Source organism: Numida meleagris, chromosome 3, assembly GCF_002078875.1.
Source record: "Numida meleagris isolate 19003 breed g44 Domestic line chromosome 3, NumMel1.0, whole genome shotgun sequence".
Classification (NCBI taxonomy): domain Eukaryota; kingdom Metazoa; phylum Chordata; class Aves; order Galliformes; family Numididae; genus Numida; species Numida meleagris.
In genome coordinates this window covers 37,910,295-37,931,181 of record NC_034411.1, presented here as the reverse complement: position 1 = coordinate 37,931,181, position 20,887 = coordinate 37,910,295, and the positions used below count along the sequence as shown (strand labels likewise).

Here is a 20,887-nt window from a genome sequence, read left to right as displayed (position 1 = left end):
GAGTTCAGGAGACAACAATTGATTTCATATTTCTATGTAACTTACGGTTAGGTGCGGATGGTAGCATTGCTTGATGGGTCGCAAAATGCGCCCTCTTTGTCTTTTTTCGTTTTGTTAACGAAACACAAGATTTCTCGCGCGGTGAAGCACGTCCCGCCCGCAGCAGGGCCGTTACGCCCCGGGAGGCCCAGCCCCGCCCGGCGCTACCTGCGGCGCGGGGCCGCGGCAGGAAGGGGGCGGTGCGCGGCGGGGGTTGACGCGCGGCGGTTCCGGGCACGTCTGCGGGCGACGCGCGTTCCTCGTGCTGCGACCCGATGGCCGCTCCGCAGGGCCCGCTGCCCCCAGGTGAGGACTGCCGCGGGGAGCTGGGAGGGAGGGGCGGCGGCGGCTCTCAGCCCCTGCGGGTGAGCGGCGGACGCTGCTCGGGGGCGGTCCGTGGAGCCCCGCCGGGTCCGGGGGGACCGTGGATCTTGGGAGCCGGGCTGGGGAGCACGGCACCGACCACGGCTTTTTTATTATTTTTTTTTTCTAAAGGAGTGGTGCTAGTGACTGCCTCCCCGCACCCGCCACACATACACGCACACGTTAGGCTTGGTAATAATTTATCATGTGCTGTGCTGGTGTGATTTAGCACAACTTGTATTGTCAAGCCTGCTCCAGTGTTTAGTGTATTAGTTAGCACCTTAAAGTCTTTTTCCCTTTTCCCTTTTCCTTTTCCTACTTCAAAAATAATAATAATCCCAGACCGGTCTGTAAGCCAATGCTTTTCAACCTGTCCTACTGATGGCACATGTGACTTCTGAATGCCTTCTCTGAAGTGTGCCAGCCTGACTGCTTTCCCTTACCTCTCTGCTTATGCAGCATCAGAGTTCTGAGTAATTAACAGTAAACAACTGTGTACAAGTTGCTGATTGACACAGTGTTAGGTTTTTCAGAGATCTGGATATTCTAATATATTTTAATGTACTTCTTTTATTCAAATCTGAAATTCTTGTGCTCCCTGTCAAAAAAAAGTCATGTTTAATTGAAGGGCTCATCTCTCTGATCAACACTAGTGTTAGCGTGATCACTTTGATTGGGCTGTGCTGTTAATGTGTGCCCTGTGTTGGCATAGGAGAAGCTGTATAGGCATGTGACTGACCTACTGAAGGTAGGCCTGACGTACATGGTGCTTTATAAAGCACCTCCTGCTTAAAGCTCAAAACTGGGAGGCCTCCAAAACTCACCTTCAGGCATCTTTCCCATGCAAGGATGAAAAACAGATGTAGGATGGGAAATTGGAAGGTTTGTGCGTACACACACATGTAAGTTTGTGTGTGTAAACCGAGGAACTGCTAACACTGGTAAGTGTCTGTGCCACATCCCCATTAGTCAGCAGCAGTATTGAGTAGGGACAAGCTGTGCTGATGGGCATAAGTTTGCTGCTGTTGGAAACTGGTTATGCTGGACAGGCTCAGGCAAAGAAGCTGTGAGAAGTACTGGGCAGCTGATCTGGAGGTGCTGGGAGCAGAAAGGATCCTTGGGAGCAACCACCTGGCGCAATTTGTGCGCATTGTGAGGAAGCAAATGTAGTCCGGTGGTTGTATGCTGTCAGTAGTAGTGATTTGTTGTTGAGATCCCAGAAAATGTTATCAAGCTCTCTGCTGAGGTAACTGGATTCACATGGTCTGCACTTGGACAGTCAGTCAGGTGATACATGTATTTCCCGTCAGCTTTTCAACATGCAAAGCTGTGGGTGTTTCACATTTGAGATAAATAGAGAACTTTCCTCCTTGGTGTTTCATGCACCTGTATCCAGCTCTATGAATTGAACTGCAGCCTGCTGTGAAATACAGTGGGAAAGAGAGAGGGGACATAGCATTTTAATTGCTTTATTCACAATTAAATGTTAAGTCTGTGGTTCTCTTATTATCTAGATGACGTTTAGGGCCTCTTCTAACTCAAAACAATTCTGTGGTTGTCCTATCAGTGGTCAACAGGTCTGTGGTTACTCATTGCAGGCAGTATATGGAGCATTTATTCTCAAGTACAGATATTCATGTGCATATGTGCCACCTGTAGAGAATGTTGGAACTTGGTAGTACTCAGCAACCTAAAAAATAACAGGGAAATAAAGAACTAGAAAACGAGGAAATGGATTTAAGTACAGGGAAAGCAATGCAGTTTTTAAACAGTATATTTTTCAGGATGTATATTAATCAAGAAAGTTGCAAAGCCACTGATTTGCAGTTACAATGAGGAGTACTGCTCTGCTGCCCCTTGTAGGGGCAACCCTGGAGTCTGCCAAGCCCTCATTCCAAATCTCCACATTCTCAGAGCTTCTCCCTTGTTTGTTCAGGGCTTCTCTGGATTGTGGAAATGGAGGAGAAAAAAAAATATACCAGTGTAGTAATGTACCTTGGCCTTATCGTAGAAATGTAAGGACAGGAGAGGAAGGTCTTAAGGAACTGCAGGAGCCATGAAGGTTCACCAGGGCACAGAACTTGTTGGGAGGGAGGGCTGCTTCCATCTACCTTGAGATTCCCCTTTAAATTACAAGGCTGAAAGAAAGTCTGTTGCTGTTTTGTTGTGTTGTTTTTGTTGCTGTTAATTGCAGCCAAAGATCCATAGGCGGAGCTGTAAGGCCTCCAGACTAGACTGATGAGAACAGGCATGCTTTGCCATGGCTTTCTGGGGAGTCTTTACTGACAGTAGAGGAAACAGACTAGGGAAGTTTTTGGCTTCCCTTGGCTCCTGCACCTCCTCATTGGTCAGCTTTCCTTTGCGGTTTGGGTCCCTCAGTCTCCTCTCTTTGCTCCTGCTTCCTCCACAGCTCCCTGCTGCCACATATCCCACTTGACTCCTCTGTTTCAGGCCGTACCCTCCTGCAGCACCTCTCTGCAGCTTACTGTAGATTCTGCTGTCCCAGTGTGACTTGTGCCCCTTCTGCATTCAAGTCAGGCAGCTTGTGCTGCCCCTTGCTGTCAGGCAAGTTATCACAGCATTTGCTGAACCCGTGGTTCTGGAGCAGGGGTTTCATCCCTCACAGAAAGGCTTTTAAAAATGCTTAATGTCTCTTGTGTGGAGAGAATGTGCTCCAGCTGTGCAGGGCTGACCTCTGTGGCTGTGGGCCCTGTGCCCAGGGAACACGTGTCCCTCCTGTGAGCACAGGGCTCTGAAATGTGCAGAGAGGGACTGGGCCCACACCTGGAAACCCAGCCCATGGGGTTGCGTCCAAGAGGCTGAAGGGAGAATGGCTCCTGGCGCCTTCTCTGCCACTCTGCTGCTACCTTTTTATTTTTAGGCATGTCTGTTGTACTGTCTTCTCTTGTTTTAGGTTGTTCTTGTAGCTGCTTGAGGTTAAAAACTTTTTGATGCACTCTTGTAGTGAGTGTAGGGACTTCAAGGTTGAGAGAGACAGGAATGAAGATGCTCTTTGGCAATTAAAAATGGTTTTCATAGTTTTTGAAAACATGCTTTCCACCTTTAGAGCTCTTCCATGAGGAAATGTGGTGAAGATGTTAAAATGAAGGCATGCTGTTGTGAATCTTGGCTTGTGCGCTCTTGATAGGTACTCGTCTGTTGTTTGTCATTTCACCATCAGTGTTGAGGGGTTGACATTTGGTGATTCACCTGCAAGTGCTTTGAGGATTTATTTTTGTATCCTGCTGTTATATGTTAATATAATTGAAGTTTATATTTCGGTAGTATGTGAATAATTAATGTTTACCTCAAATGTTTTTAATTAGGTTTTGTACTACAATCTGCCACGTATATTTTATGTATATTATAGTATATTTTGTTGCAGTGGGTACGTGTACTGTTTGAATTATGGCTTTAAGGGAAACAGTGGAGTACTGCCTCTTGGAGAACAGAACTTATCTTGTAGCAGGATTTTCTGGGTTATACTTTTCACTACTGAACTGCTTTGTGTGCGATTTATTTATTTTTGCTAAAATTAATTTAGAGTTTTCATTTAATTCTATCTTTTGTTAGCTTTGAGTTGAATTTCTGTTTCTTGTAGTTTCTCATCTATGTGCTAGTATCTCTGACGTTTTCTAGTTTGTCATGTGTTACTGTGCAAATTAAATTTGCCACAGTGCATGTAATGGCTGAGTAGCTGTGCTTTACCATGGTCAGATTCATAAGCAAATCATGAATTTCCAGGCAGGAGAATTTTGAGGATTATGTGGTGATAATGTCTACTTATTTCCAGCAGATCATGCAGCAAAAGAGCCGGTAGAGGATACAGATCCCAGCACTCTTTCCTTAACAATGGTATGTATTTCTGTTCTAACAAAGTTAAAATCATTAGACCTTTCTACAGTTATGTTATGCAGAAATGAGTAAAATATTTAAGAAGCTCAAATCACATGTGTGTATTTAGGGGTTTGCTTATCTGTATGATTGTCGTAATTTACTAACCCTGTGCAAATGAAAAGAGCAGAATTGTAAGCTATTATAAATCAGGGATCGGTGCTGGGACCAGTGCTATTTAGCAGCTTTGTAGACAACATGGGCAGTGGGATTGAGTGCACCCTCAGCAAGTTTGCAGATGTCACCAAGCTGAGTGGTGCAGTTGACATGCTAGAGGAAAGGAATACTATCCACAGGGATCTGGACAGGCTTGAGAGGTGGGCCCATGCCAACCTCAAGAAGTTCAGCAAAGCCGGGTGCAAAGTCCTGCACCTGAGTCAGAGCAATCCCAAGGACAGATACAGGCTGGGTGGAGAATGGCTTGAGAGCAGCCCCAAGGAGAAGGATTTGGGGATGCTGGGGATGTTATAGCAGCCTTCCAGTACCTGAAGGGAGCCTCCAGGAAAGCTGGGGAGGGACTTTTTATAAGGGCATGTGGCTACAGGACAAGGGGAAGTGGCTTTAAACTGGAAGAGGGTAGGTTTAGACTAGATATTAGGAAGAAATTCTTTACTGTGAGGATGTTGAGACACTGGAACAGGTTGCCCAGCAAGGTTGTGAATGCTTCCCCACCCCCCTGAGATGTTAAAGGCCAGGCTGGATGGGACTTTGAGCAACCTGGACTAGTGGGAGCTGTCCCTGCCTACAGCAGGGGGGTTGGAACTGGGTGATCTTGAAGGTCCCTTTCAACCCAAACCATTCTGTGATTCTAAGCTGAATTGGGCAGCACCAGCTGAGCAGTCCAATGGTTTGCTCACTATCATAGAGGTGATAACCAGCACTTTTCACTTTTAGACAAAAAGATTGTTGCTGACATTCTTCCTTCTGTATGGGTTGAAGGGATAAGAAAATCCAATTAAGGCTTGAAATATAAATTGTATTAAGTTATTATTTCCTGTACCTATTTCATCTGATGAGTTAAGGAGATGGAAAGGTGTGATCAGTGATGATACCAGTACCATGCAGCAGACATGGTAAAATGTAGGGAGAGACTAACAAGTGCGCTCTAGTGTGTGCTTGCTGAGTAACACAATTTATAACAAACTTCTGATATATTAAATGTGCCAATTATTATGCTGAGACAAGGACTGAATATAAAAGGAATATGAAATTCTGTACGGTTTTGTAAGCTCTTTTTAATGTTGCAATGGATTGCTTCCTCTGGGGAAAAATAACAGTGCTGTGTAACTACACTAGAAAAGTGTTCTCTGGACTAAATTGATTAAAATGCTCTGTTTTATTTTATGGATGGTGATTTAGCAGGCTATTGTTCTTCCTTGGTGTTTTCTTCCCATTTTGGAGCTTTGCTACAGGCAGTTGGCTCCTGCCAAAAGGTAGGGGACATAGTGAAGGAAGTAGATGTTAAGTCTAGTAGCAGGTTATAACAGATGCCTGGAAATCAGTAGCTGTCTTATTAGACTCAGTAATAATAGTTTGCTTTTACGTCTTAATCAGCTTTTTAATTTTAGAGCAGAAGAGACTAAGTTTTTTCCTTCAGCACAGTGAAATTTTCATAAAGGTTGGTGTCTGTTAAAAGAGCTTTTGAAATCTCTTGATTTCTTATGTATTATGTTTTCTGTCTTGATATCGTTCTGCTTAAATGCAAAATTCTTTCCTAATCTCTATAATATCTGTACTGATCAATACTGTAGTCAATCGGGAACCCCTATTACTTTAGCATATGCTAAAATCAGTGTAGTTAGTAGTGTTCCTGCGTAAGAAGGGCATTACTGTCTCTGATTGTAGGCAGGTCAACTAGTAGTAATTCTAGAGATACTAAGATAATTATGTAGTTCTTATATACTTTTTCTCCAGCAGAATTGAGGTAACAAACATTTGTCTCTTGCTTTTTTGTGACAGACTGAAAAATACCCTGTCCAAGACACAGGAGTACCTAAAGGTAAGCATTGTGAATTCTGTCTTTTAGGTTGTGTGTCACAGATTCTATTTTTTCCTAGATGTTATGTTTTAAATGTAGTGTCACCTTCTGTATTTTAAGGTCAGTTGAATACATATATATACTTGATTTTGTTTTTTCTGCCGAAGCTTAGTCACAGCTGTCAATGGAAGATCTTGGTTCACAGCCAAGGAAAATACAATGGTGCCATCAACAAAACAGTGTTCAGAGGATAGAGACAGAATAATGTTAAAAGGTGGCTTTAAAGAGATTACTGATAATCTGAAGGCAGCAGAAATACAATTTGGTAATACCTCCCCGTTCTCCCACCTCTGGCATTCCTAGCCCTATCACCAGTTAACTCTTCACGCTCTCTGTTACCTTGGGAAGGTATTAATACCATTTACTTAAAAACCTAGCACATTTCTTTGCAGGTTCTGTATTGCACTGAAGTCAGTTGCTTGAGTTAGGTAGTGTCATCATCTCCTTTATGACTTCTTTGGCCTCTGGGTGTTTGCTTGGTGGTTTTTTTGTCATCCCAGTTTTTACCTTTGGCTTTTTTCCAGGGTTTACCCTATCAGGGTCTCAGTGAAGGGGCACTCTAGTGACAGTTTTGCTGAGAAGCATGGGCCGTATACCACTAGGGTTAAAGAGAGGTTAGAATGTTATGCTGCTGGCTTAAATGAGCCAGCCAGAGAAAATGAGTATCTTGTCAGAAGTGTTGAGCGGAGAAGTAGAATGTGAAGGCTAATTTGAAATTGTAAACTGCTTCCTGTTTATTTGCAGCCAGGTCGTTTGTTCCTTCAAAGCTGTTTACTAACAAACTTCTCTATAACGTTGTTTTCCATGTCCACTTTTTAATTCCACCCGTGACATTTGGTCCCCCTCAGAATTAAATAGATAAATTCCTACAAATCCAATATTGTCAAATTTGTTTGAAATCCAGTATTGTATGTTTAAAATGCTTTTAATTTAAAAAGGAAGGCAGTGAAATGAAGTGGAAATTTCATTGCTTTTTGTAGAAAGGAAATAACTTGGTGTATTTTTAATTTTAGGTTCTGCTTCCTCTTGCCAAATGTAAAGAGATCTAAGTACCAATATAACTAAGCATTTCCTCTTTAGAGTAGGAGGTGATAAAAATACTTCTTAATATTCTGTTTGTTTTTTTGGAATTTCAGGTTTTTTCTTCATTTTTCAAAGTATGTTTTCCTTGCTGTAGGTTTTGACATCGGTACTAGATAGCTTCTTAGGTGGCGTCTCTTCAGTTCGCTCACTAAGAATGAATTTTCATAACTATTTCTTTAAAAATACAGGCTGAAAAATATAAGCCTGTGAACTAAAAAGCATCACAGATGTGCTGACCTGATTCTGTAACAGAAAATTCTGTTTGCTTCAGATTTAATGTTTGAATATATACTTCATTGGCCTGAGGTGGTAGTAGTTTGTTCCTTTTTTGGTCAATTAATTAACAAACCATTTTGGGATCTAACTTACCAAAGGTCTTAGCACCCTCTACTGATGATGAATTAAAGGTGGGTTGAGTCAGCTTTTTGTCTTTGAAAATCAGGCTTAATGTTTACATCATATTTAAACTATAATAGTACTTCTGCTCAGATGCTGAACAAATTTGACAGATAATGTTTTCACACAAATAAATTGGATTTTGATGCCTGTAGCCACCTATTTGGGGGATTTCTTTTTGTCTCTGGGTCTACAGCTGTAAAGAGAAAAGATTATGCTTACTAAACGTTTACCCAGATGGCAGGGGGATGTTATTTGCTTCTTCAAATTTCAATATAAAAGATGACAGAGGAAAACCATGATTTCATTTTCTTCCCCCCCAAGTGTAAGGTTGATTTCTTTGATTCAGATCATATTCTTGAGTGAGATAAGGAAGTCTTCTTTCTGTTACCTGACACTTCATAGAGATAATAGCTTTTCTTTCATGAGATGTTACCACTTGACAAACAGCAAAATGCTAAAAATAATATCTGAACTACAGAGTGTTCAGGTGTCTGAAACAGATCTAGAGTATGACCTTTTATAAACTGTTTTTAATGGTTAGTGAGCACCTAACCCATGGGATTTGTGCAAATGGTTTCTTAATGAGAATCTTACTAAGCATGTACAGGGAAATTTGTCTGTCTGTGTGAGGTTCACAAAGGGCTTGTGCGTTCCTTATACCACATTTTGAGGGCTGAAGTGAAGCTTGAAAGTGATCAGAATTGGTGTTGTAGTGGGAGATGTTGTGCTTTTCAGTGAACTCCCAAGGCAAATGATAAACACATTTTTACGACACTTTAGTGCTTCAGGAAACTCTTCTGTAGTAGAGATAAGTAGGAGGAGCCTAATTTACAAAGGAGCAGAAGATGCATATTTGTGTAGTATGTATTTCAACAGTGATCGTTATAAGTGTGATCAGAAAAGCGAAGCAAAAAGGATTATACTGACTTGTAATAGCCGCCTTCAGCCTGCTTTGATGTATTGGCTTGGTTAATATTCTCTTGGCACTGCTTCTGGTCAACTTTCTGAAAGAACATAACTCTGGCCTCAAAAATAATGTGCTGGTTGTTTGATAAAGACTGATACAATAGTATTTGATCTCCTCAGGGATTATTTTTCTTAACGTGTGTATTCATGACTGTTGCAGTTACTGCCAATTTATTGCTTGGGGCTTTTTAATCCTGCATTTCCCAGTGACTGAGCAGAATGTGGAGTTAAATTTTGCATGCTAGCCATCTGTAACGTATGATTGATAGTCTTACTTCTTAAATCTGTATCTGGTAGAAGACCAGTGTTTTACAATCTTTGTCTTAGATGAGGAATACCAAACAGATCAAGTTACATTGGAAATTGCATCTGTGAACATCAGGAGTCTTACGTCAGATTCTGGCCTAGTCCAGCAGGTAAGAAAAAAATTGTACTGAATGTGAATCAAGTTATTGCTGTTAATTAACTTAATACGTTAACAAAAAGTATATATTTTTCAGACTGTATGTGGAAAGCACAGAATTACCCAGTAAAATAGACCAGAAATAGGCTCTCTTTTCCAGAGTTCAACGAAGTGAGCTTTTGTGGATAAAAGCTAAGGATATATAATCATTAACGTTTACCTTGTTCTTTAACTAGGTTTTAACTAGTGTGTAGATGCTCTGAAGGAGGGCCAACGCAGAGTTAAGGCTTTGTCATGCATGTTCTCCCTCTTCCCTGCTGAAAATAGAGCCAGGACAGTGAATAAGGAGGGAGAATCCTGGGTTTCAGGCTCTTATGTTTTGCCCTGGGGAGGCATTTGATTGTTCTGCTTTAACTTTGGGACATTGCTTGATCCATACTGGAAATACTCTCCACTGATTGTAAAGTCTTACGCTGCCATTGGGTGGGCAGTGCTGAGCGATCCCCATGGCTACCATGGTGCTTCATGGTCAGCATCTTTCAGATAAATGTTATTTGCTGAATTTCAAATTGATTCTCTTTGGGTTGAGCAGAAAACTTGGAGAAGATAAATGAATGAGCATTGTCCTGCGAAAAGAAGAGCTAAAAGGAGTTCCTTATGCCAGAGTCCCAGCTGACTTTAATCAAACAAACATGGGTTTGGTATGCATTTCACAGATGATGGAGGTAACTGTCTCATTCCCATCATCAAGAAGAGAACATTTGTTGCCCACATACAGTCACTGTAAATATATTTCAGCATTCTAGGCAGTTAATAGTTCTGCAGAGCTCAAACTTTCTGCTTATCTTGAGACATATATCTTTATATATAGACATTATCTTCAGTGCATAGGTTTATAGTTTTGATTAAATGTGTAGAAGTTGATTGGATTTTGGTTGCAGGCAAAAAAAATACTCACGCCTAATACCTTAATTTTACGGGCAGTGAAAATACATTGTCTTATTGCAATTGTGTTACAAGAAAACAATCTTGAATAATCATGAGGGCATACAGTTTGACAAAAGTGGATAATAACTGATCAACAGAGATACCAATTTGGGAAACGAATGAATGGCAGAAGTAAGTATTGTGTATATTTTTGTACCTCTTGCAGTACTAGCCATTCCTGTTATTTTTATTGCAAGACATGAGTATAATGGCATCTCTTCCAGGCTGTTAGGTATCTTGTAAAGGTCTTTAGGTATTAACTTTCACCATATGGTTTGAATGCCCATGAACTCAGAATATGTGAAAAAGTTTATTGAAGCTCAGAACAGAAATATAGCTATTACAAACTGAGTGAAAAATATCTACTTCTTTTTTTTTTCCCTACTCCCTTTTTTTGTTTGTTTCTTTATTCCTCTTCAAATGGGCTGATCTGTGATGGGCAACTCTTCGTCCTCTGAATAAGTTACCATCTGGGGAATTTGTTCCTCATGACTCAGTACACTTCTAGAGGAATTTGTGGAAAATGAGACACAATTTTCAGATCCAATTTTTCTTGAATTTCATGTACTCACTTGGCAAAATGGACAAGTTCATAACTTTGAAAACCTCTTCCTACAGAAAGTTTGTGTGGTGTCAGGGAGAGAGGAAACTTCTGGAAGACAGTGGCAAGGCTTGTTCCGTTGCAGGTGGCATGTGCAGTCTTAGACCTCTTGAGCAGAGACCAGTTGTGAGATGATTTGATGTTGTGCACGTGTTCTTGGAGTTTTCAGGAGGGAAAAAATTGCTAAAAACAGCATGCATTTTTATCCTATCATAACCAAATTTTCAAATAATTGGGAGATAGTTTGCTTTCTTTGTAATTGGACTTTGCATGTATGTATTTTCACCAGATGAACTGAATCTGCCTATATTCTATTTCTAGGGGATTTCTTAGTACAGAATGTTCAGTAGGTAGGAATATGGAGTACTTACTACACTTTATTGTTATGCAGTTGACTTGTGTTTGCACGCACAGCTTGCAAAATGCTAAGAAGCTTGCTGTGACGGTTTAGGAAGAATGAGGCAATATGAAAAATCAACATTGCTTTATTGAAGTTATCTAAGGGGAAAATCCCCTCTTGCTTTCATCTTTAAATCCTCAGTAGAAGAAAGCTATTTCATCTGGTTCCACACCCTCATAGCTTAAAGTAAGTGCAGCTGCAGTTTCCTACAGTTCCTACAGTGGGATCAAGCTGCTGTCCTTTCAGTTTTCAGATGTTGCTCTGTAAGTGGTAGAATTGAAGTATTGCTACCTGTGTTGCAGTCTCAAGCTACTAAATATTTTCCATTGTGTTTTGGTAGAATAGTGTTTGCTTCAAACAGGTCAGCAGTTAAATGTGAGCCGGTAGAAATCTTCAAGACCACCTGCTGTCTAGAAAAGTAGGACAGTTTCTGATGAATATAAAGAAGTTTATAAAAAAGCTCCTCCAGTTCTACTAGACCAGTGGAACAATCCCTTACTGTTGTATGTTACAGGCAGAGATCTCAGGTTTCTTACTACAAAGCATTTAAATCTTCTTAATCAAACCATATGAATTGTTGGACAGCTTTGTACATACGTTACTAAAAAAGCTACTTTTTGTGTACAGTATTAGCAGCTTTCCATGACAGCAAGGTCACTTTGTAATTGTTAGTAAATGCCGAGACTATCATTTTTCAAATGGTGAGGGCTGTAATTGGTATTGAATTAATGATTGGTGAGATGTAGAAAATTAAGCCAAATGAAAAACGTGGAAAGGAAGAAAGAGGGGAGTAACAGCAAATTATCCAAAAGATGTAACCACATAGCATATGATCAGTAAGGATGCCTTTGTTCAATAGATAAAAACGTGAGGGTTGCTTTGTGAGTTAAAAATAATAATAAAAAAAAATGCTACCTAAGAAGAGTACAAATTGTTAGTAATTTCTCATACCACATAAGTACCCTGTCTGACTTTATCAAGTAGCTTGGGGATTCTTCTAAATAATCTCCTGACACTTAAAAATTAGCCAAATAGTTATTCTGGTGTTCAAATGCAGTGTTTTGATTTATGCTTGTTCTTGTCTTTGTAGCCAGAAGACAAAGACACCCAAAACCATACTGACAAATCGCTTTCAGGTAATATGTCAGCTTTACTGTTCTACATATTTTATTCCCGCATTTTCTTTGAAAGGACTTAAAAACTGCTACATGTCATAACCTAGAAGTGCCTGGGTAATCAATGCTTGCAGTGCTCACTTCATTACCTCCGCCTTTTATGGCTACCTCTTTGTTCAAAAAAGGATGGCAGTCAGTAACACAGACCATTCAAAATGCGCAAGTTACACTGACCAAATGCACCTAGTGCAGCCGCCTTTGAAAGAAGTCTGTAAATAGCTATTGAGAGAGCAGAGGTGTGCTGTGGGCGTTTATCACATAGTGTTTTCAACTTGGCTGGGGGTTGGTGGCTGATACACAGCCCTGCTGATTTAACAGTGAACAACTGAAAATTAACTTTTTGTAGAAAAGCTTGTATAATGTAATGTTAGTATCATGCTGGTAGGTAGGTCGGTCATGCGCACTAATAGAAGACATCCTTGGAAAGCAAGATTCTCTGTAACACTTCTGATAATCTGGTACAGCACAAGAAGCAGGTTGGTTTAGTTTTGTTTACCTATAACTGTGCACTTTGCTTTCTTTACCCTTTCTTCCCTACTTCTGTGGGAGGATAAAACATACTCTGGCATCCTTGCAAAGCAAAGTAAGATGAAATTCAGATAGGGTGCTCTGCTGCCCTTTGAGCTCAGCCAGAACTTTTATTGGGTTACATTCGTTTTGCCTTGTTTGTAAATCGTAGTATGAGTGAGTCAAGTAAATTTTGTCTCACTTCAGTGAGAGTTTAAGATGCACAAGAAGAGCAGAATTCCTGATAACAAAAATTTCTTAGACAACAGCTGTGAGGGCTATGGAAAACCTGGGAGCGAAGATGTTGCCAGAACATTTTTCCCTTTAAAAGGGAATCTAAGCATTAGTCTGAAGTTGTTTGTCTGCAACAATGTTGTTGCTGCACGTCCTGACTTGTTGAAAACATCAGAAGCTGTCTTTGGCCTGCTTAAAAAAGAAGGCTGATGAGCAGCATTACAAAAATAACCTGTTCTTCTCTTTTTAAAAAAAAGAAAAATGAAAAAAAAACAGTGCGTGCAGAAGCTACATTCAGCTTAGTTGCTTTCATCAGCACTAATATTCAGCATAAAAGTGACCTTTTGAAGGTCTTCTTGAAATTTACACAATCTGACAATTAATGCAAATGAAAAAAATTAACTGATGCTGTTACCTGTAAGATTAGGTGGCACTGTCTGCCACGTTTGCCCTTTCCCAGGGTACAGTTCAGGTCTCTCAGGCCAGCACTGATCCAGCACTTACAGATCAGTGTCACTGTTTTCAGTGTTGTTTGACCTTGAAACTGTTGTTTTTATTCAGTCTTATTTATATCAGTTTTCTTGCTGTAGCATTCTTTTTTGCAGAGGGTTTCATCCCAAGTAGGACTTTGTAGTTACTTTGCCATTTCAGGCTGCACAATGAGACCAGAAGTTTTAGGAAGTACTCCTAGGCTGCATTCATTGTCCGCTGCTCTTTGGATGTACTAAATTCTCCTTGCCCTCAAAAAGGAGCTAGTTAAGGTCATATCTGCAGTCAAAATGCTGAAACAATGCCCTAGACTACTGCAGTATTAGAGTTCTTAGTATTTAACTAGAAGCATGATTGGAACTGTTTATATATGCTCTTACAGATTATTAATAGGTAATATATCCTATACAGGTCTGATAGGACTGCATTGTTCTCAGTACTGGGCAGATACTGACAGTTGTGTGTGGGAGACCTCTAAATGGCAGTTTTTCATTTGATGCAGATTTTGGAATATATCACCACCTACTTCAGCAACTTGGTATTCTTATTTTTCTCATGCATGGAGGAGTATGCACTCTTTCTTTCTGTAATGTACATTTAAAATAGGCTTGCTTAGTAGAACAAAGACAACTTTATTGTGAGAGCTCTTACCAAACAAAGGAACACTTTTCTATTTTGTCACTGTGTTAAGATTCTCCTGGCACAAATATCTAATGTTGTTATGAAAGCAGCAGCTCAGAAGTACGAAACCTTTTCCTTCATCCTATGAATTGCACAGGTTTTTTAGAGAAGGATGAATGTGGCACTTCCGGAAGTACTGTCCTTTTGATTATTGCCTGTGGTAGCCAAAAGAAGTTTTAGAAAGTTAATTTCATGAGTACTTCATAAGGAAAGGCAGCTGCATGCCAGTATTCTGACTTCTTCGGAAATATTCATGGAAACATAACAGTTTTCAACCTTTTGTGCTTTTAAATTTTTTCCAAATACAACCACAGCAGTATATCCTAACTTCTCTCCGTGTAATGATTTTAACTACAGATCTCAAGAAAACCTGCAAAGAAAATAGCACCTGCTCCTTGTGCTTATTCCGTGCACCGACCATCAGTGACATGCTCAATGACGAGGACTTGTTGTACACAGTGAGGCTAAAGCTGGATCCCTGCCATCCAACAGTGAAAAACTGGAGAAATTTAGCAAGCAAGTGGGGGATGACTTACGATGAATTGTGTTTCCTTGAACAGAAGCCCCAGAGTCCCACCTTGGAGTTTTTGCTACGGAATAGTGACAGGACTGTGGAGCAGCTGATTGAGCTCTGTAAATTTTATAAGAGAATCGATGTTGTGAAAGTGCTACTGAAATGGGTGGAGGAGGAATGGCCCAAGAGAGGGAACAGAAGTTACCAGAATGACTTGTAGGTCAAAGAAATTGGTTAGTTCCTGCTTGTTAAATGTTGGGACTAGCTGCAACTAGTAGATGGGAAGTTTCTCTATCACAAGAGAGACAGAGCCTGTACTGGCAGTTTGTATACCGTGTAAGCTTTTGTACTGTATACACATATATATGGCCTGTGCCCTCAGGGTTGTAAAGATAACCTTTCAAAAGTGGATAGAATAACACAGATTGTGTTTCTGAGTCTACAAACACCTTTATTTTCTTTGCTGCTGTTTGTAGGCTTCCTAAGCAGAAGAAGAATGAAAAAACCAGACCAGTGGTATAATTGCAACAGTTGTGAACCATGCCAGTCAGTTGTGTGTTGTTGCTACTGGGAAAGCCGCAATTAGAAGGCAAGTCTCTTAGCTTTTCTGGCAGCCTTTCCACAGTTTTTGTGTTCTGCCTGGTAGAAGATAAGCAGGTTTTTTTTGTTCTAACTTTTAAGCTTTATGAACACTGTATTTGGCACAGACACAACTTGATTGTCCAAGCAGCAGTTTGGATTTGCATGTTTGAATTAACGGAATGTTTGAACATCGCATTCGGGCAAAATTAAGTTCTGAGTCTCTTTTTTACAAGCAGGACTAGATGTTAAAATAATCGTATGTTTCTACAACATAGGATATATATTTTCTATGAAGAAATCATCCTATTCAGAGATACTTCCCAGCCCATAAACCCCCTCCCCCCAAACAAACACAAAAAACCCCACCACAATTAGAATGCTTTATAGTTAAAATTAGTTTCCATAGTTTTGAATAAACTGTTCACTCTGAGTATTCTTTGATATTTCACTCAAGTGCCTTTCATTTTGTAGTGTGAGGTGACAGTGAATGTCTCACCCACAGTATATCCTTAGTAGCAAGTATAACTTCCTTGTTCATAAGCTGTGGTTTTCTTCTCAGCCTCCCTGACCTACTTTCTGTCCTATACCAAAGTTGCTGCACACTTGCATGAAAGTAGCACAAGTCTATGAATTGATTAAAGCCACTGTAATGGGAAATCTGCAGGTGGGTTCACCTACAGGTGTAAGTGGATGGTCATTAAAGCACATCTGTTGATTTAGACTGATATATACCAAAGGCTGTTGATATCCTGAATTAGTGTTTACACTGAAGATATTTCTAGAACTTTTTACCATTCTTCTGTACTCTAATGGCTTAAAAAACCCCTGAAAACTGAAAAATCACTTGTATAATAGGCTGTATAAAGTACTTATTGCTGTAATGCCATACACACACATACATACACCAGTGTTGTGACGTAAAATTTCTATTTGCCACCCTTACCGAAACATCTCAGATGATACTAATATGTACATAGATGTATATAATGTAGCAATGGTGAACAGCATGTCAAGATGTTGGGCAAAACTACAGTGGGGTACAGACTGATGCACTGTTCACTTCTCTCAAATAGTAAGGACTAATTAAGAATTAATAGCAAAATTGAGGAAAGTCTGTCAGGTTGCATTCTGAGTTTCTTAATGTAAGGGAATGAAAAGGGACATCTAGTATTAATATAGGTACTCGCACAAATGGTTGCAGATGAGTTAGATGTAAAGACTAACTTTTGATTTCAAGCACTGATTCTGGGAATGATCTAAATTAGCTTTACAGCAGTGTCTTCAAGAAACTGAAGATCTAGTTTCAAGGTAAAAAGAGTGACCTACAGCTGATGTTTTAATTTTTTTTAAAGCTTCTGGAAGACTGGAGTTTTGGCAGCTGTTTATATATATATTTTCAATCGTTCCTTCAGAAAAGCTGCTACTCTTCAGAACAGTATATTTCCTAGCCATATTTTAAAGTGGAAGATACATTGCTCTATCCCGCAGGGGCTGCAGTTCAAACACCTCACTTCCATCTTCTTCAGATGGAGTCTTCTGATACATGTTTGAACTCTAACTTTTGCAGCTCATCTTCTGTCTTTAGGGGATCTGGAATCAGCTATGAGGGCTGCTGCTGTGGCTACGCTCTCTGCTGGTTTCAATTCAGAGATATCCACTGTGTACATACAAATAGCCCATATGCAGCTTGTCTAACATAATCCTGTGACCTCGGGCCCACCGCATGCATGATTTATGATCACGTGTCTGTGTGTTAAGTTCATCTTATGAGTGATGAAGGCTGGCATGTCTGCCAGCAGCTTCTCTCTCCTGTAATATAGTACTGCTATACACGCGTGGTAGTGCAGTATGCTTTGCTGTGGTGGATGCAGTCTGTTAAGGAATCTAGCTAGAGCCCTTGTATGATGACTCACAAAATGGGAACACACATTGATACAGTATCATTTCTGAATCAAGAAGTCCAACTGAAATCTACTCCTTTTCCTGTTTTCTGGTTATAATTTGTAAGCTTTTGAACAAATGTTGTCTAATGGAAATGAGTTCTGATCCCTTGAAACTCTTGAAAAATCCATGTCAGCTGCAAGGATTCGTACTGGAAAATAAAGCTGCTTTTGAGAGTTTATATGCGGCTTCTGTGTGAGTTCAGCACTGAAGGCTGAAAATGTTAGCCTTAAACTTCATTACACACTGGATAACTCATTCATATACTTGAAATATTTTTTTCCTCTTTGTATGGCATGAATTGAGGGGTATACAATTTTTTTTAGTTTTGTATCTATTTACAAGATACTGGGTCAGTGTTCACTTTAAGCATTCTTATGCTCTGTCAATGTATACTATATTTAGAAAAAATATAGTTTATCGATGTCTGATTTTATTGTATTTGTTTTTATTTCTTACAGCTAGGAAAACAGCTGTTTTCCTTCTCATCAGTCACCTTGGAACTACTGAACTATAGATTAGTAGTGCAATGTAAAAGCATCGTATATGCAAGATCCATAGCTTCTTAGAGCACTTATGTTTGCAACAGATATTGCCGTTGAAGAAAGGAAGATACACTTACTTTTCATAAAGGAAAGAGGAAAAGAGTATACTGTGATAAGATGATGAACAAGGCTGCTTATCTAGAAAACTTGCAGTGGTTACTAACTAAAGAGAGGTATGAAGCCTACACTGGGTGAACTCTTCCTGAATTAATAATTAAACTGATAACAGGCTAGAGAATTGCATGTACACTGTAAAGATTCTGCTAGACTATCAATTTTATTCCATTATATTTTCCTCTTATTCCCACACTAGACCCATTCTCCCTTCATGTCCTGTTTTGTTTTTTTTGGCTGCCACCTATACCTGCAGGATATGTGGGGGGTGTGTGTATATACATATACATATATGTTCCTTTCCACCCACTTTAGCTTCATGAAGATGTCCAAACTTCTGTATTCTTTTCATTCCTACAGCATTAACTGACAATGTGCACACTAACTGTTCTTCAGCAGCAAATGTAGAGTCCTGTGCTCCAGGAACTTTTAATTTTTCTATGGGGCATCACCAAAAAAATGAGTGACAGAATCCAGTTGCCTTATTCACTACATGCACTTCCCTGTGATCTTGAAGAAGAGTGCAAAATGAGGGTTTTGAGCTGTCCTTTGGAAGCCTACCATAAAGAATAGGGTAGTCAACATGGCCCCAAGTGCTTGCTTGGAAGCCACTGTATGGAAATTCTCAAATTCTCTTCCTCCTGAAGCAGTATGGAATATTACAGAGCTGCAACTTAAGTCTATGTAGTGCCTGGTGCAAGGGACTTCATATTTCTCAGTCTCAAACTGACTGCCTCCCCCAGTTCCAAGTTGAGCTGTGAGCAAGTGGAAAAAATGTAAATTCTGCCTTATGGTAGTGTAGATTATGGTAATGCTGTTGACATGTGGCCAGGCATAGCTGAAAATTATCAGGCACAGCAGAATTGTTTAAGCAAGGTCGAAGAAAGTGCATGGCATTTATAATAATTTAAAGATCAGTCTACTTCTGTAGTTTTTGTTCTGCCATCCACTAAGGAAAACTGACTAGTTATTCTTAACTAATTTAAATGCATCTTGCAAGTCTTATGTTTTGGGTCGCTAGTGGATACTGGGTCAGAACACTACGAAGTGAGAACTTGGGCTTGTTGTTTCCTGTGACAGAAGTGTGTTTCCTGGCCCCTCAGCTCAGGTAGTCCTGTTTGCCTGGCTACAGTCAGTTACAGCCTTAGCTGGTTGGTGTCAGTATGGATCTAGTGGGCAGGTATGCTGGATATAAGGAGCAACAACAATAGTTTATTTGGTAAGGTGGACTCCACTTTATAAGCATGTATCTTGGCCAATGGCATGGGACTGATTCCATCTCACAAAGAACTGATGCAAAGAGAGGCTGATAGACATGAAAAAAGCTCGCCTGTATTGTCTGGTGGTGGTAGAGAGGGAGGAAATTAACTTCCTAGTTGGTTGGATCTCTGTGTTTTACCTTTGTAAAACGATGATTCCTGATTTTGAAGGCAGGTAATTGGGGTAAAAAATTTTAGTTCCTTTCAGCTGCGTCTTTCAGCTTTTTGAGAAAAATGTATCGGTAGTACTGCGTGAGATAGTTATTCAACTTTATGCAGCTACATAAAGGTGCTTCTTTTTTTGAAGAGTTTGTTCTAAACTTATGTAATGCTTAGTTTGAGAATGCTTTTTTTTCCTCCACAGATAATAAAGGTTAATGCTTTGATGACAGACACATTTACATAGCTAAAAAATTCTTAACAGGAAGAGTAGGGATAAGAATAAGAAATAGGCACCTAAATCCTTACAGCAGCAATGAGGTTTTTTCTTTCATGTTTCATGTCAATATATGTGAGCATCCTCCCCTCTCCTCTCAAAATTCCGTTCATTCATGATCCTGTGAGTAGTTTATCAGATTTTGGTTTTGATCGTTATTCTCTGAAGCTGAGGAGTCCCATCAGCTCAAAAACACAAGTTGCTTCTTCTCTAACCGTCAGAAAGCACCTACCATCTTGTGGTCAGAGGTGGTACTGCAGACCTCTCATTTCTCTTGGAAATGGAGCAACGCAGTGGTAATGAGCATGCTTGTAGCTGCGGAGACTCAACAGGGAGATCCAATGATAATTAACTGCAGTGAGGATGATGGTGTGGCTAAGTGTGAAGGTGTAATCCTGAGGATCTTGGGTTTGATCACGCTCTGGTTTGGAGAACATAGCAAAAGTTTTTTATTTTGCACAGATGCATGATATTTCTGGTTTGTCACCTGCCTAGGGTAGGAACTGAGGCGTTATGTTTTTGTAGACCTTGGTACAACTACCTGCTGGGAGGAAAGACAGAACAGGTGTAGGTACAGGTTTGTTATCCATTGCAGTGAAGAAGATGAAGATATTATCCTGACTATGTGTTCAGAAGCTCACGCAAAAGACTGTTACCATCATATAGGTTGTGATTGTACCAAAAAAAAACCAAACAGTTTACCTGCTGACAGACTACTAGTCAGTAAGCACTATGTTCATCTGAACTAAAAATTCATTGTCGCTATTAGACTGAATTGCATGGATCCAAAAGCTCTGTTCTTCTTATTGGGTTGTGTTCTGACACTGCTGCTCAGGTGTTAAGTCAGTCTCTTCTCCAAAGTGGAGAAGAAAAACACACTGTAAATTAAAGCTAAATATGTAGAAAGGCAGGTAAGATTTTGTAGGGATACTAGCCTCCTCCCTCAGATAGTAATTCTTGGCCAGGGACAGCTGCTAAATTTGCCTTAGCTGAAATAGTCTTGAGAAAGTACCTGTGTTTCTCCAGCAAGCAAAAATCTGCTGGAATATAGGAAGTCAGACTGTGCTACCTGTGTGCTAGTAATGCAGTCCCAGCAATGGTTGTGTGCTAGCAAACTCAGAGGAATTGTAGTTTTTTTAAAAGGCAAAAGTTTCAATTAGGACTCCAGCGGTGGATATAGGGGAAGATTTTGTGATTTGCCATCACAACTGCCAGCAGTAAGTGGTGATAAAAGCAG

The 20,887-nt window shown here is 40.1% G+C and overlaps 1 protein-coding gene across 4 annotated transcripts; it reads left to right on the top strand.

Moving 5' to 3' along the window:
- Positions 215-18,097, top strand: EDARADD (EDAR associated death domain). 4 transcript variants are annotated; one of them, XR_002436901.1, is made up of 8 exons: positions 215-345; positions 4,199-4,257; positions 6,256-6,295; positions 9,110-9,198; positions 12,264-12,309; positions 14,617-14,989; positions 15,250-15,362; positions 17,758-18,097. XR_002436901.1 is itself a non-coding variant. In XM_021391873.1 (7 exons), the coding sequence occupies exons 1-7, from the start codon at positions 315-317 to the stop codon at positions 15,293-15,295; spliced, it is 687 nt and encodes a 228-aa protein (XP_021247548.1). In that variant the 5' UTR covers positions 226-314; the 3' UTR covers positions 15,296-17,727. The 4 variants fall into 4 exon arrangements, 2 of the variants coding, with proteins under 2 accessions (XP_021247548.1, XP_021247549.1); XR_002436900.1 differs by having other exon boundaries at positions 226-345; positions 4,196-4,257; XM_021391873.1 differs by lacking the exon at positions 17,758-18,097 and having other exon boundaries at positions 226-345; positions 4,196-4,257; positions 15,250-17,727.

What these genes read in the sequence shown, in the direction of transcription:
- EDARADD (XM_021391873.1), top strand. Translation starts at nt 315, where the DNA reads ATGGCCGCTCCGCAGGGCCCGCTGCCCCCAG. An exon ending in TACTGACAAATCGCTTTCAG is followed by an intron (nt 12,310 to 14,616) that starts GTAATATGTCAG and finishes TTTTAACTACAG; the next exon opens with ATCTCAAGAAAACCTGCAAA. An exon ending in AGAAGTTACCAGAATGACTT is followed by an intron (nt 14,990 to 15,249) that starts GTAGGTCAAAGA and finishes TGCTGTTTGTAG; the next exon opens with GCTTCCTAAGCAGAAGAAGA.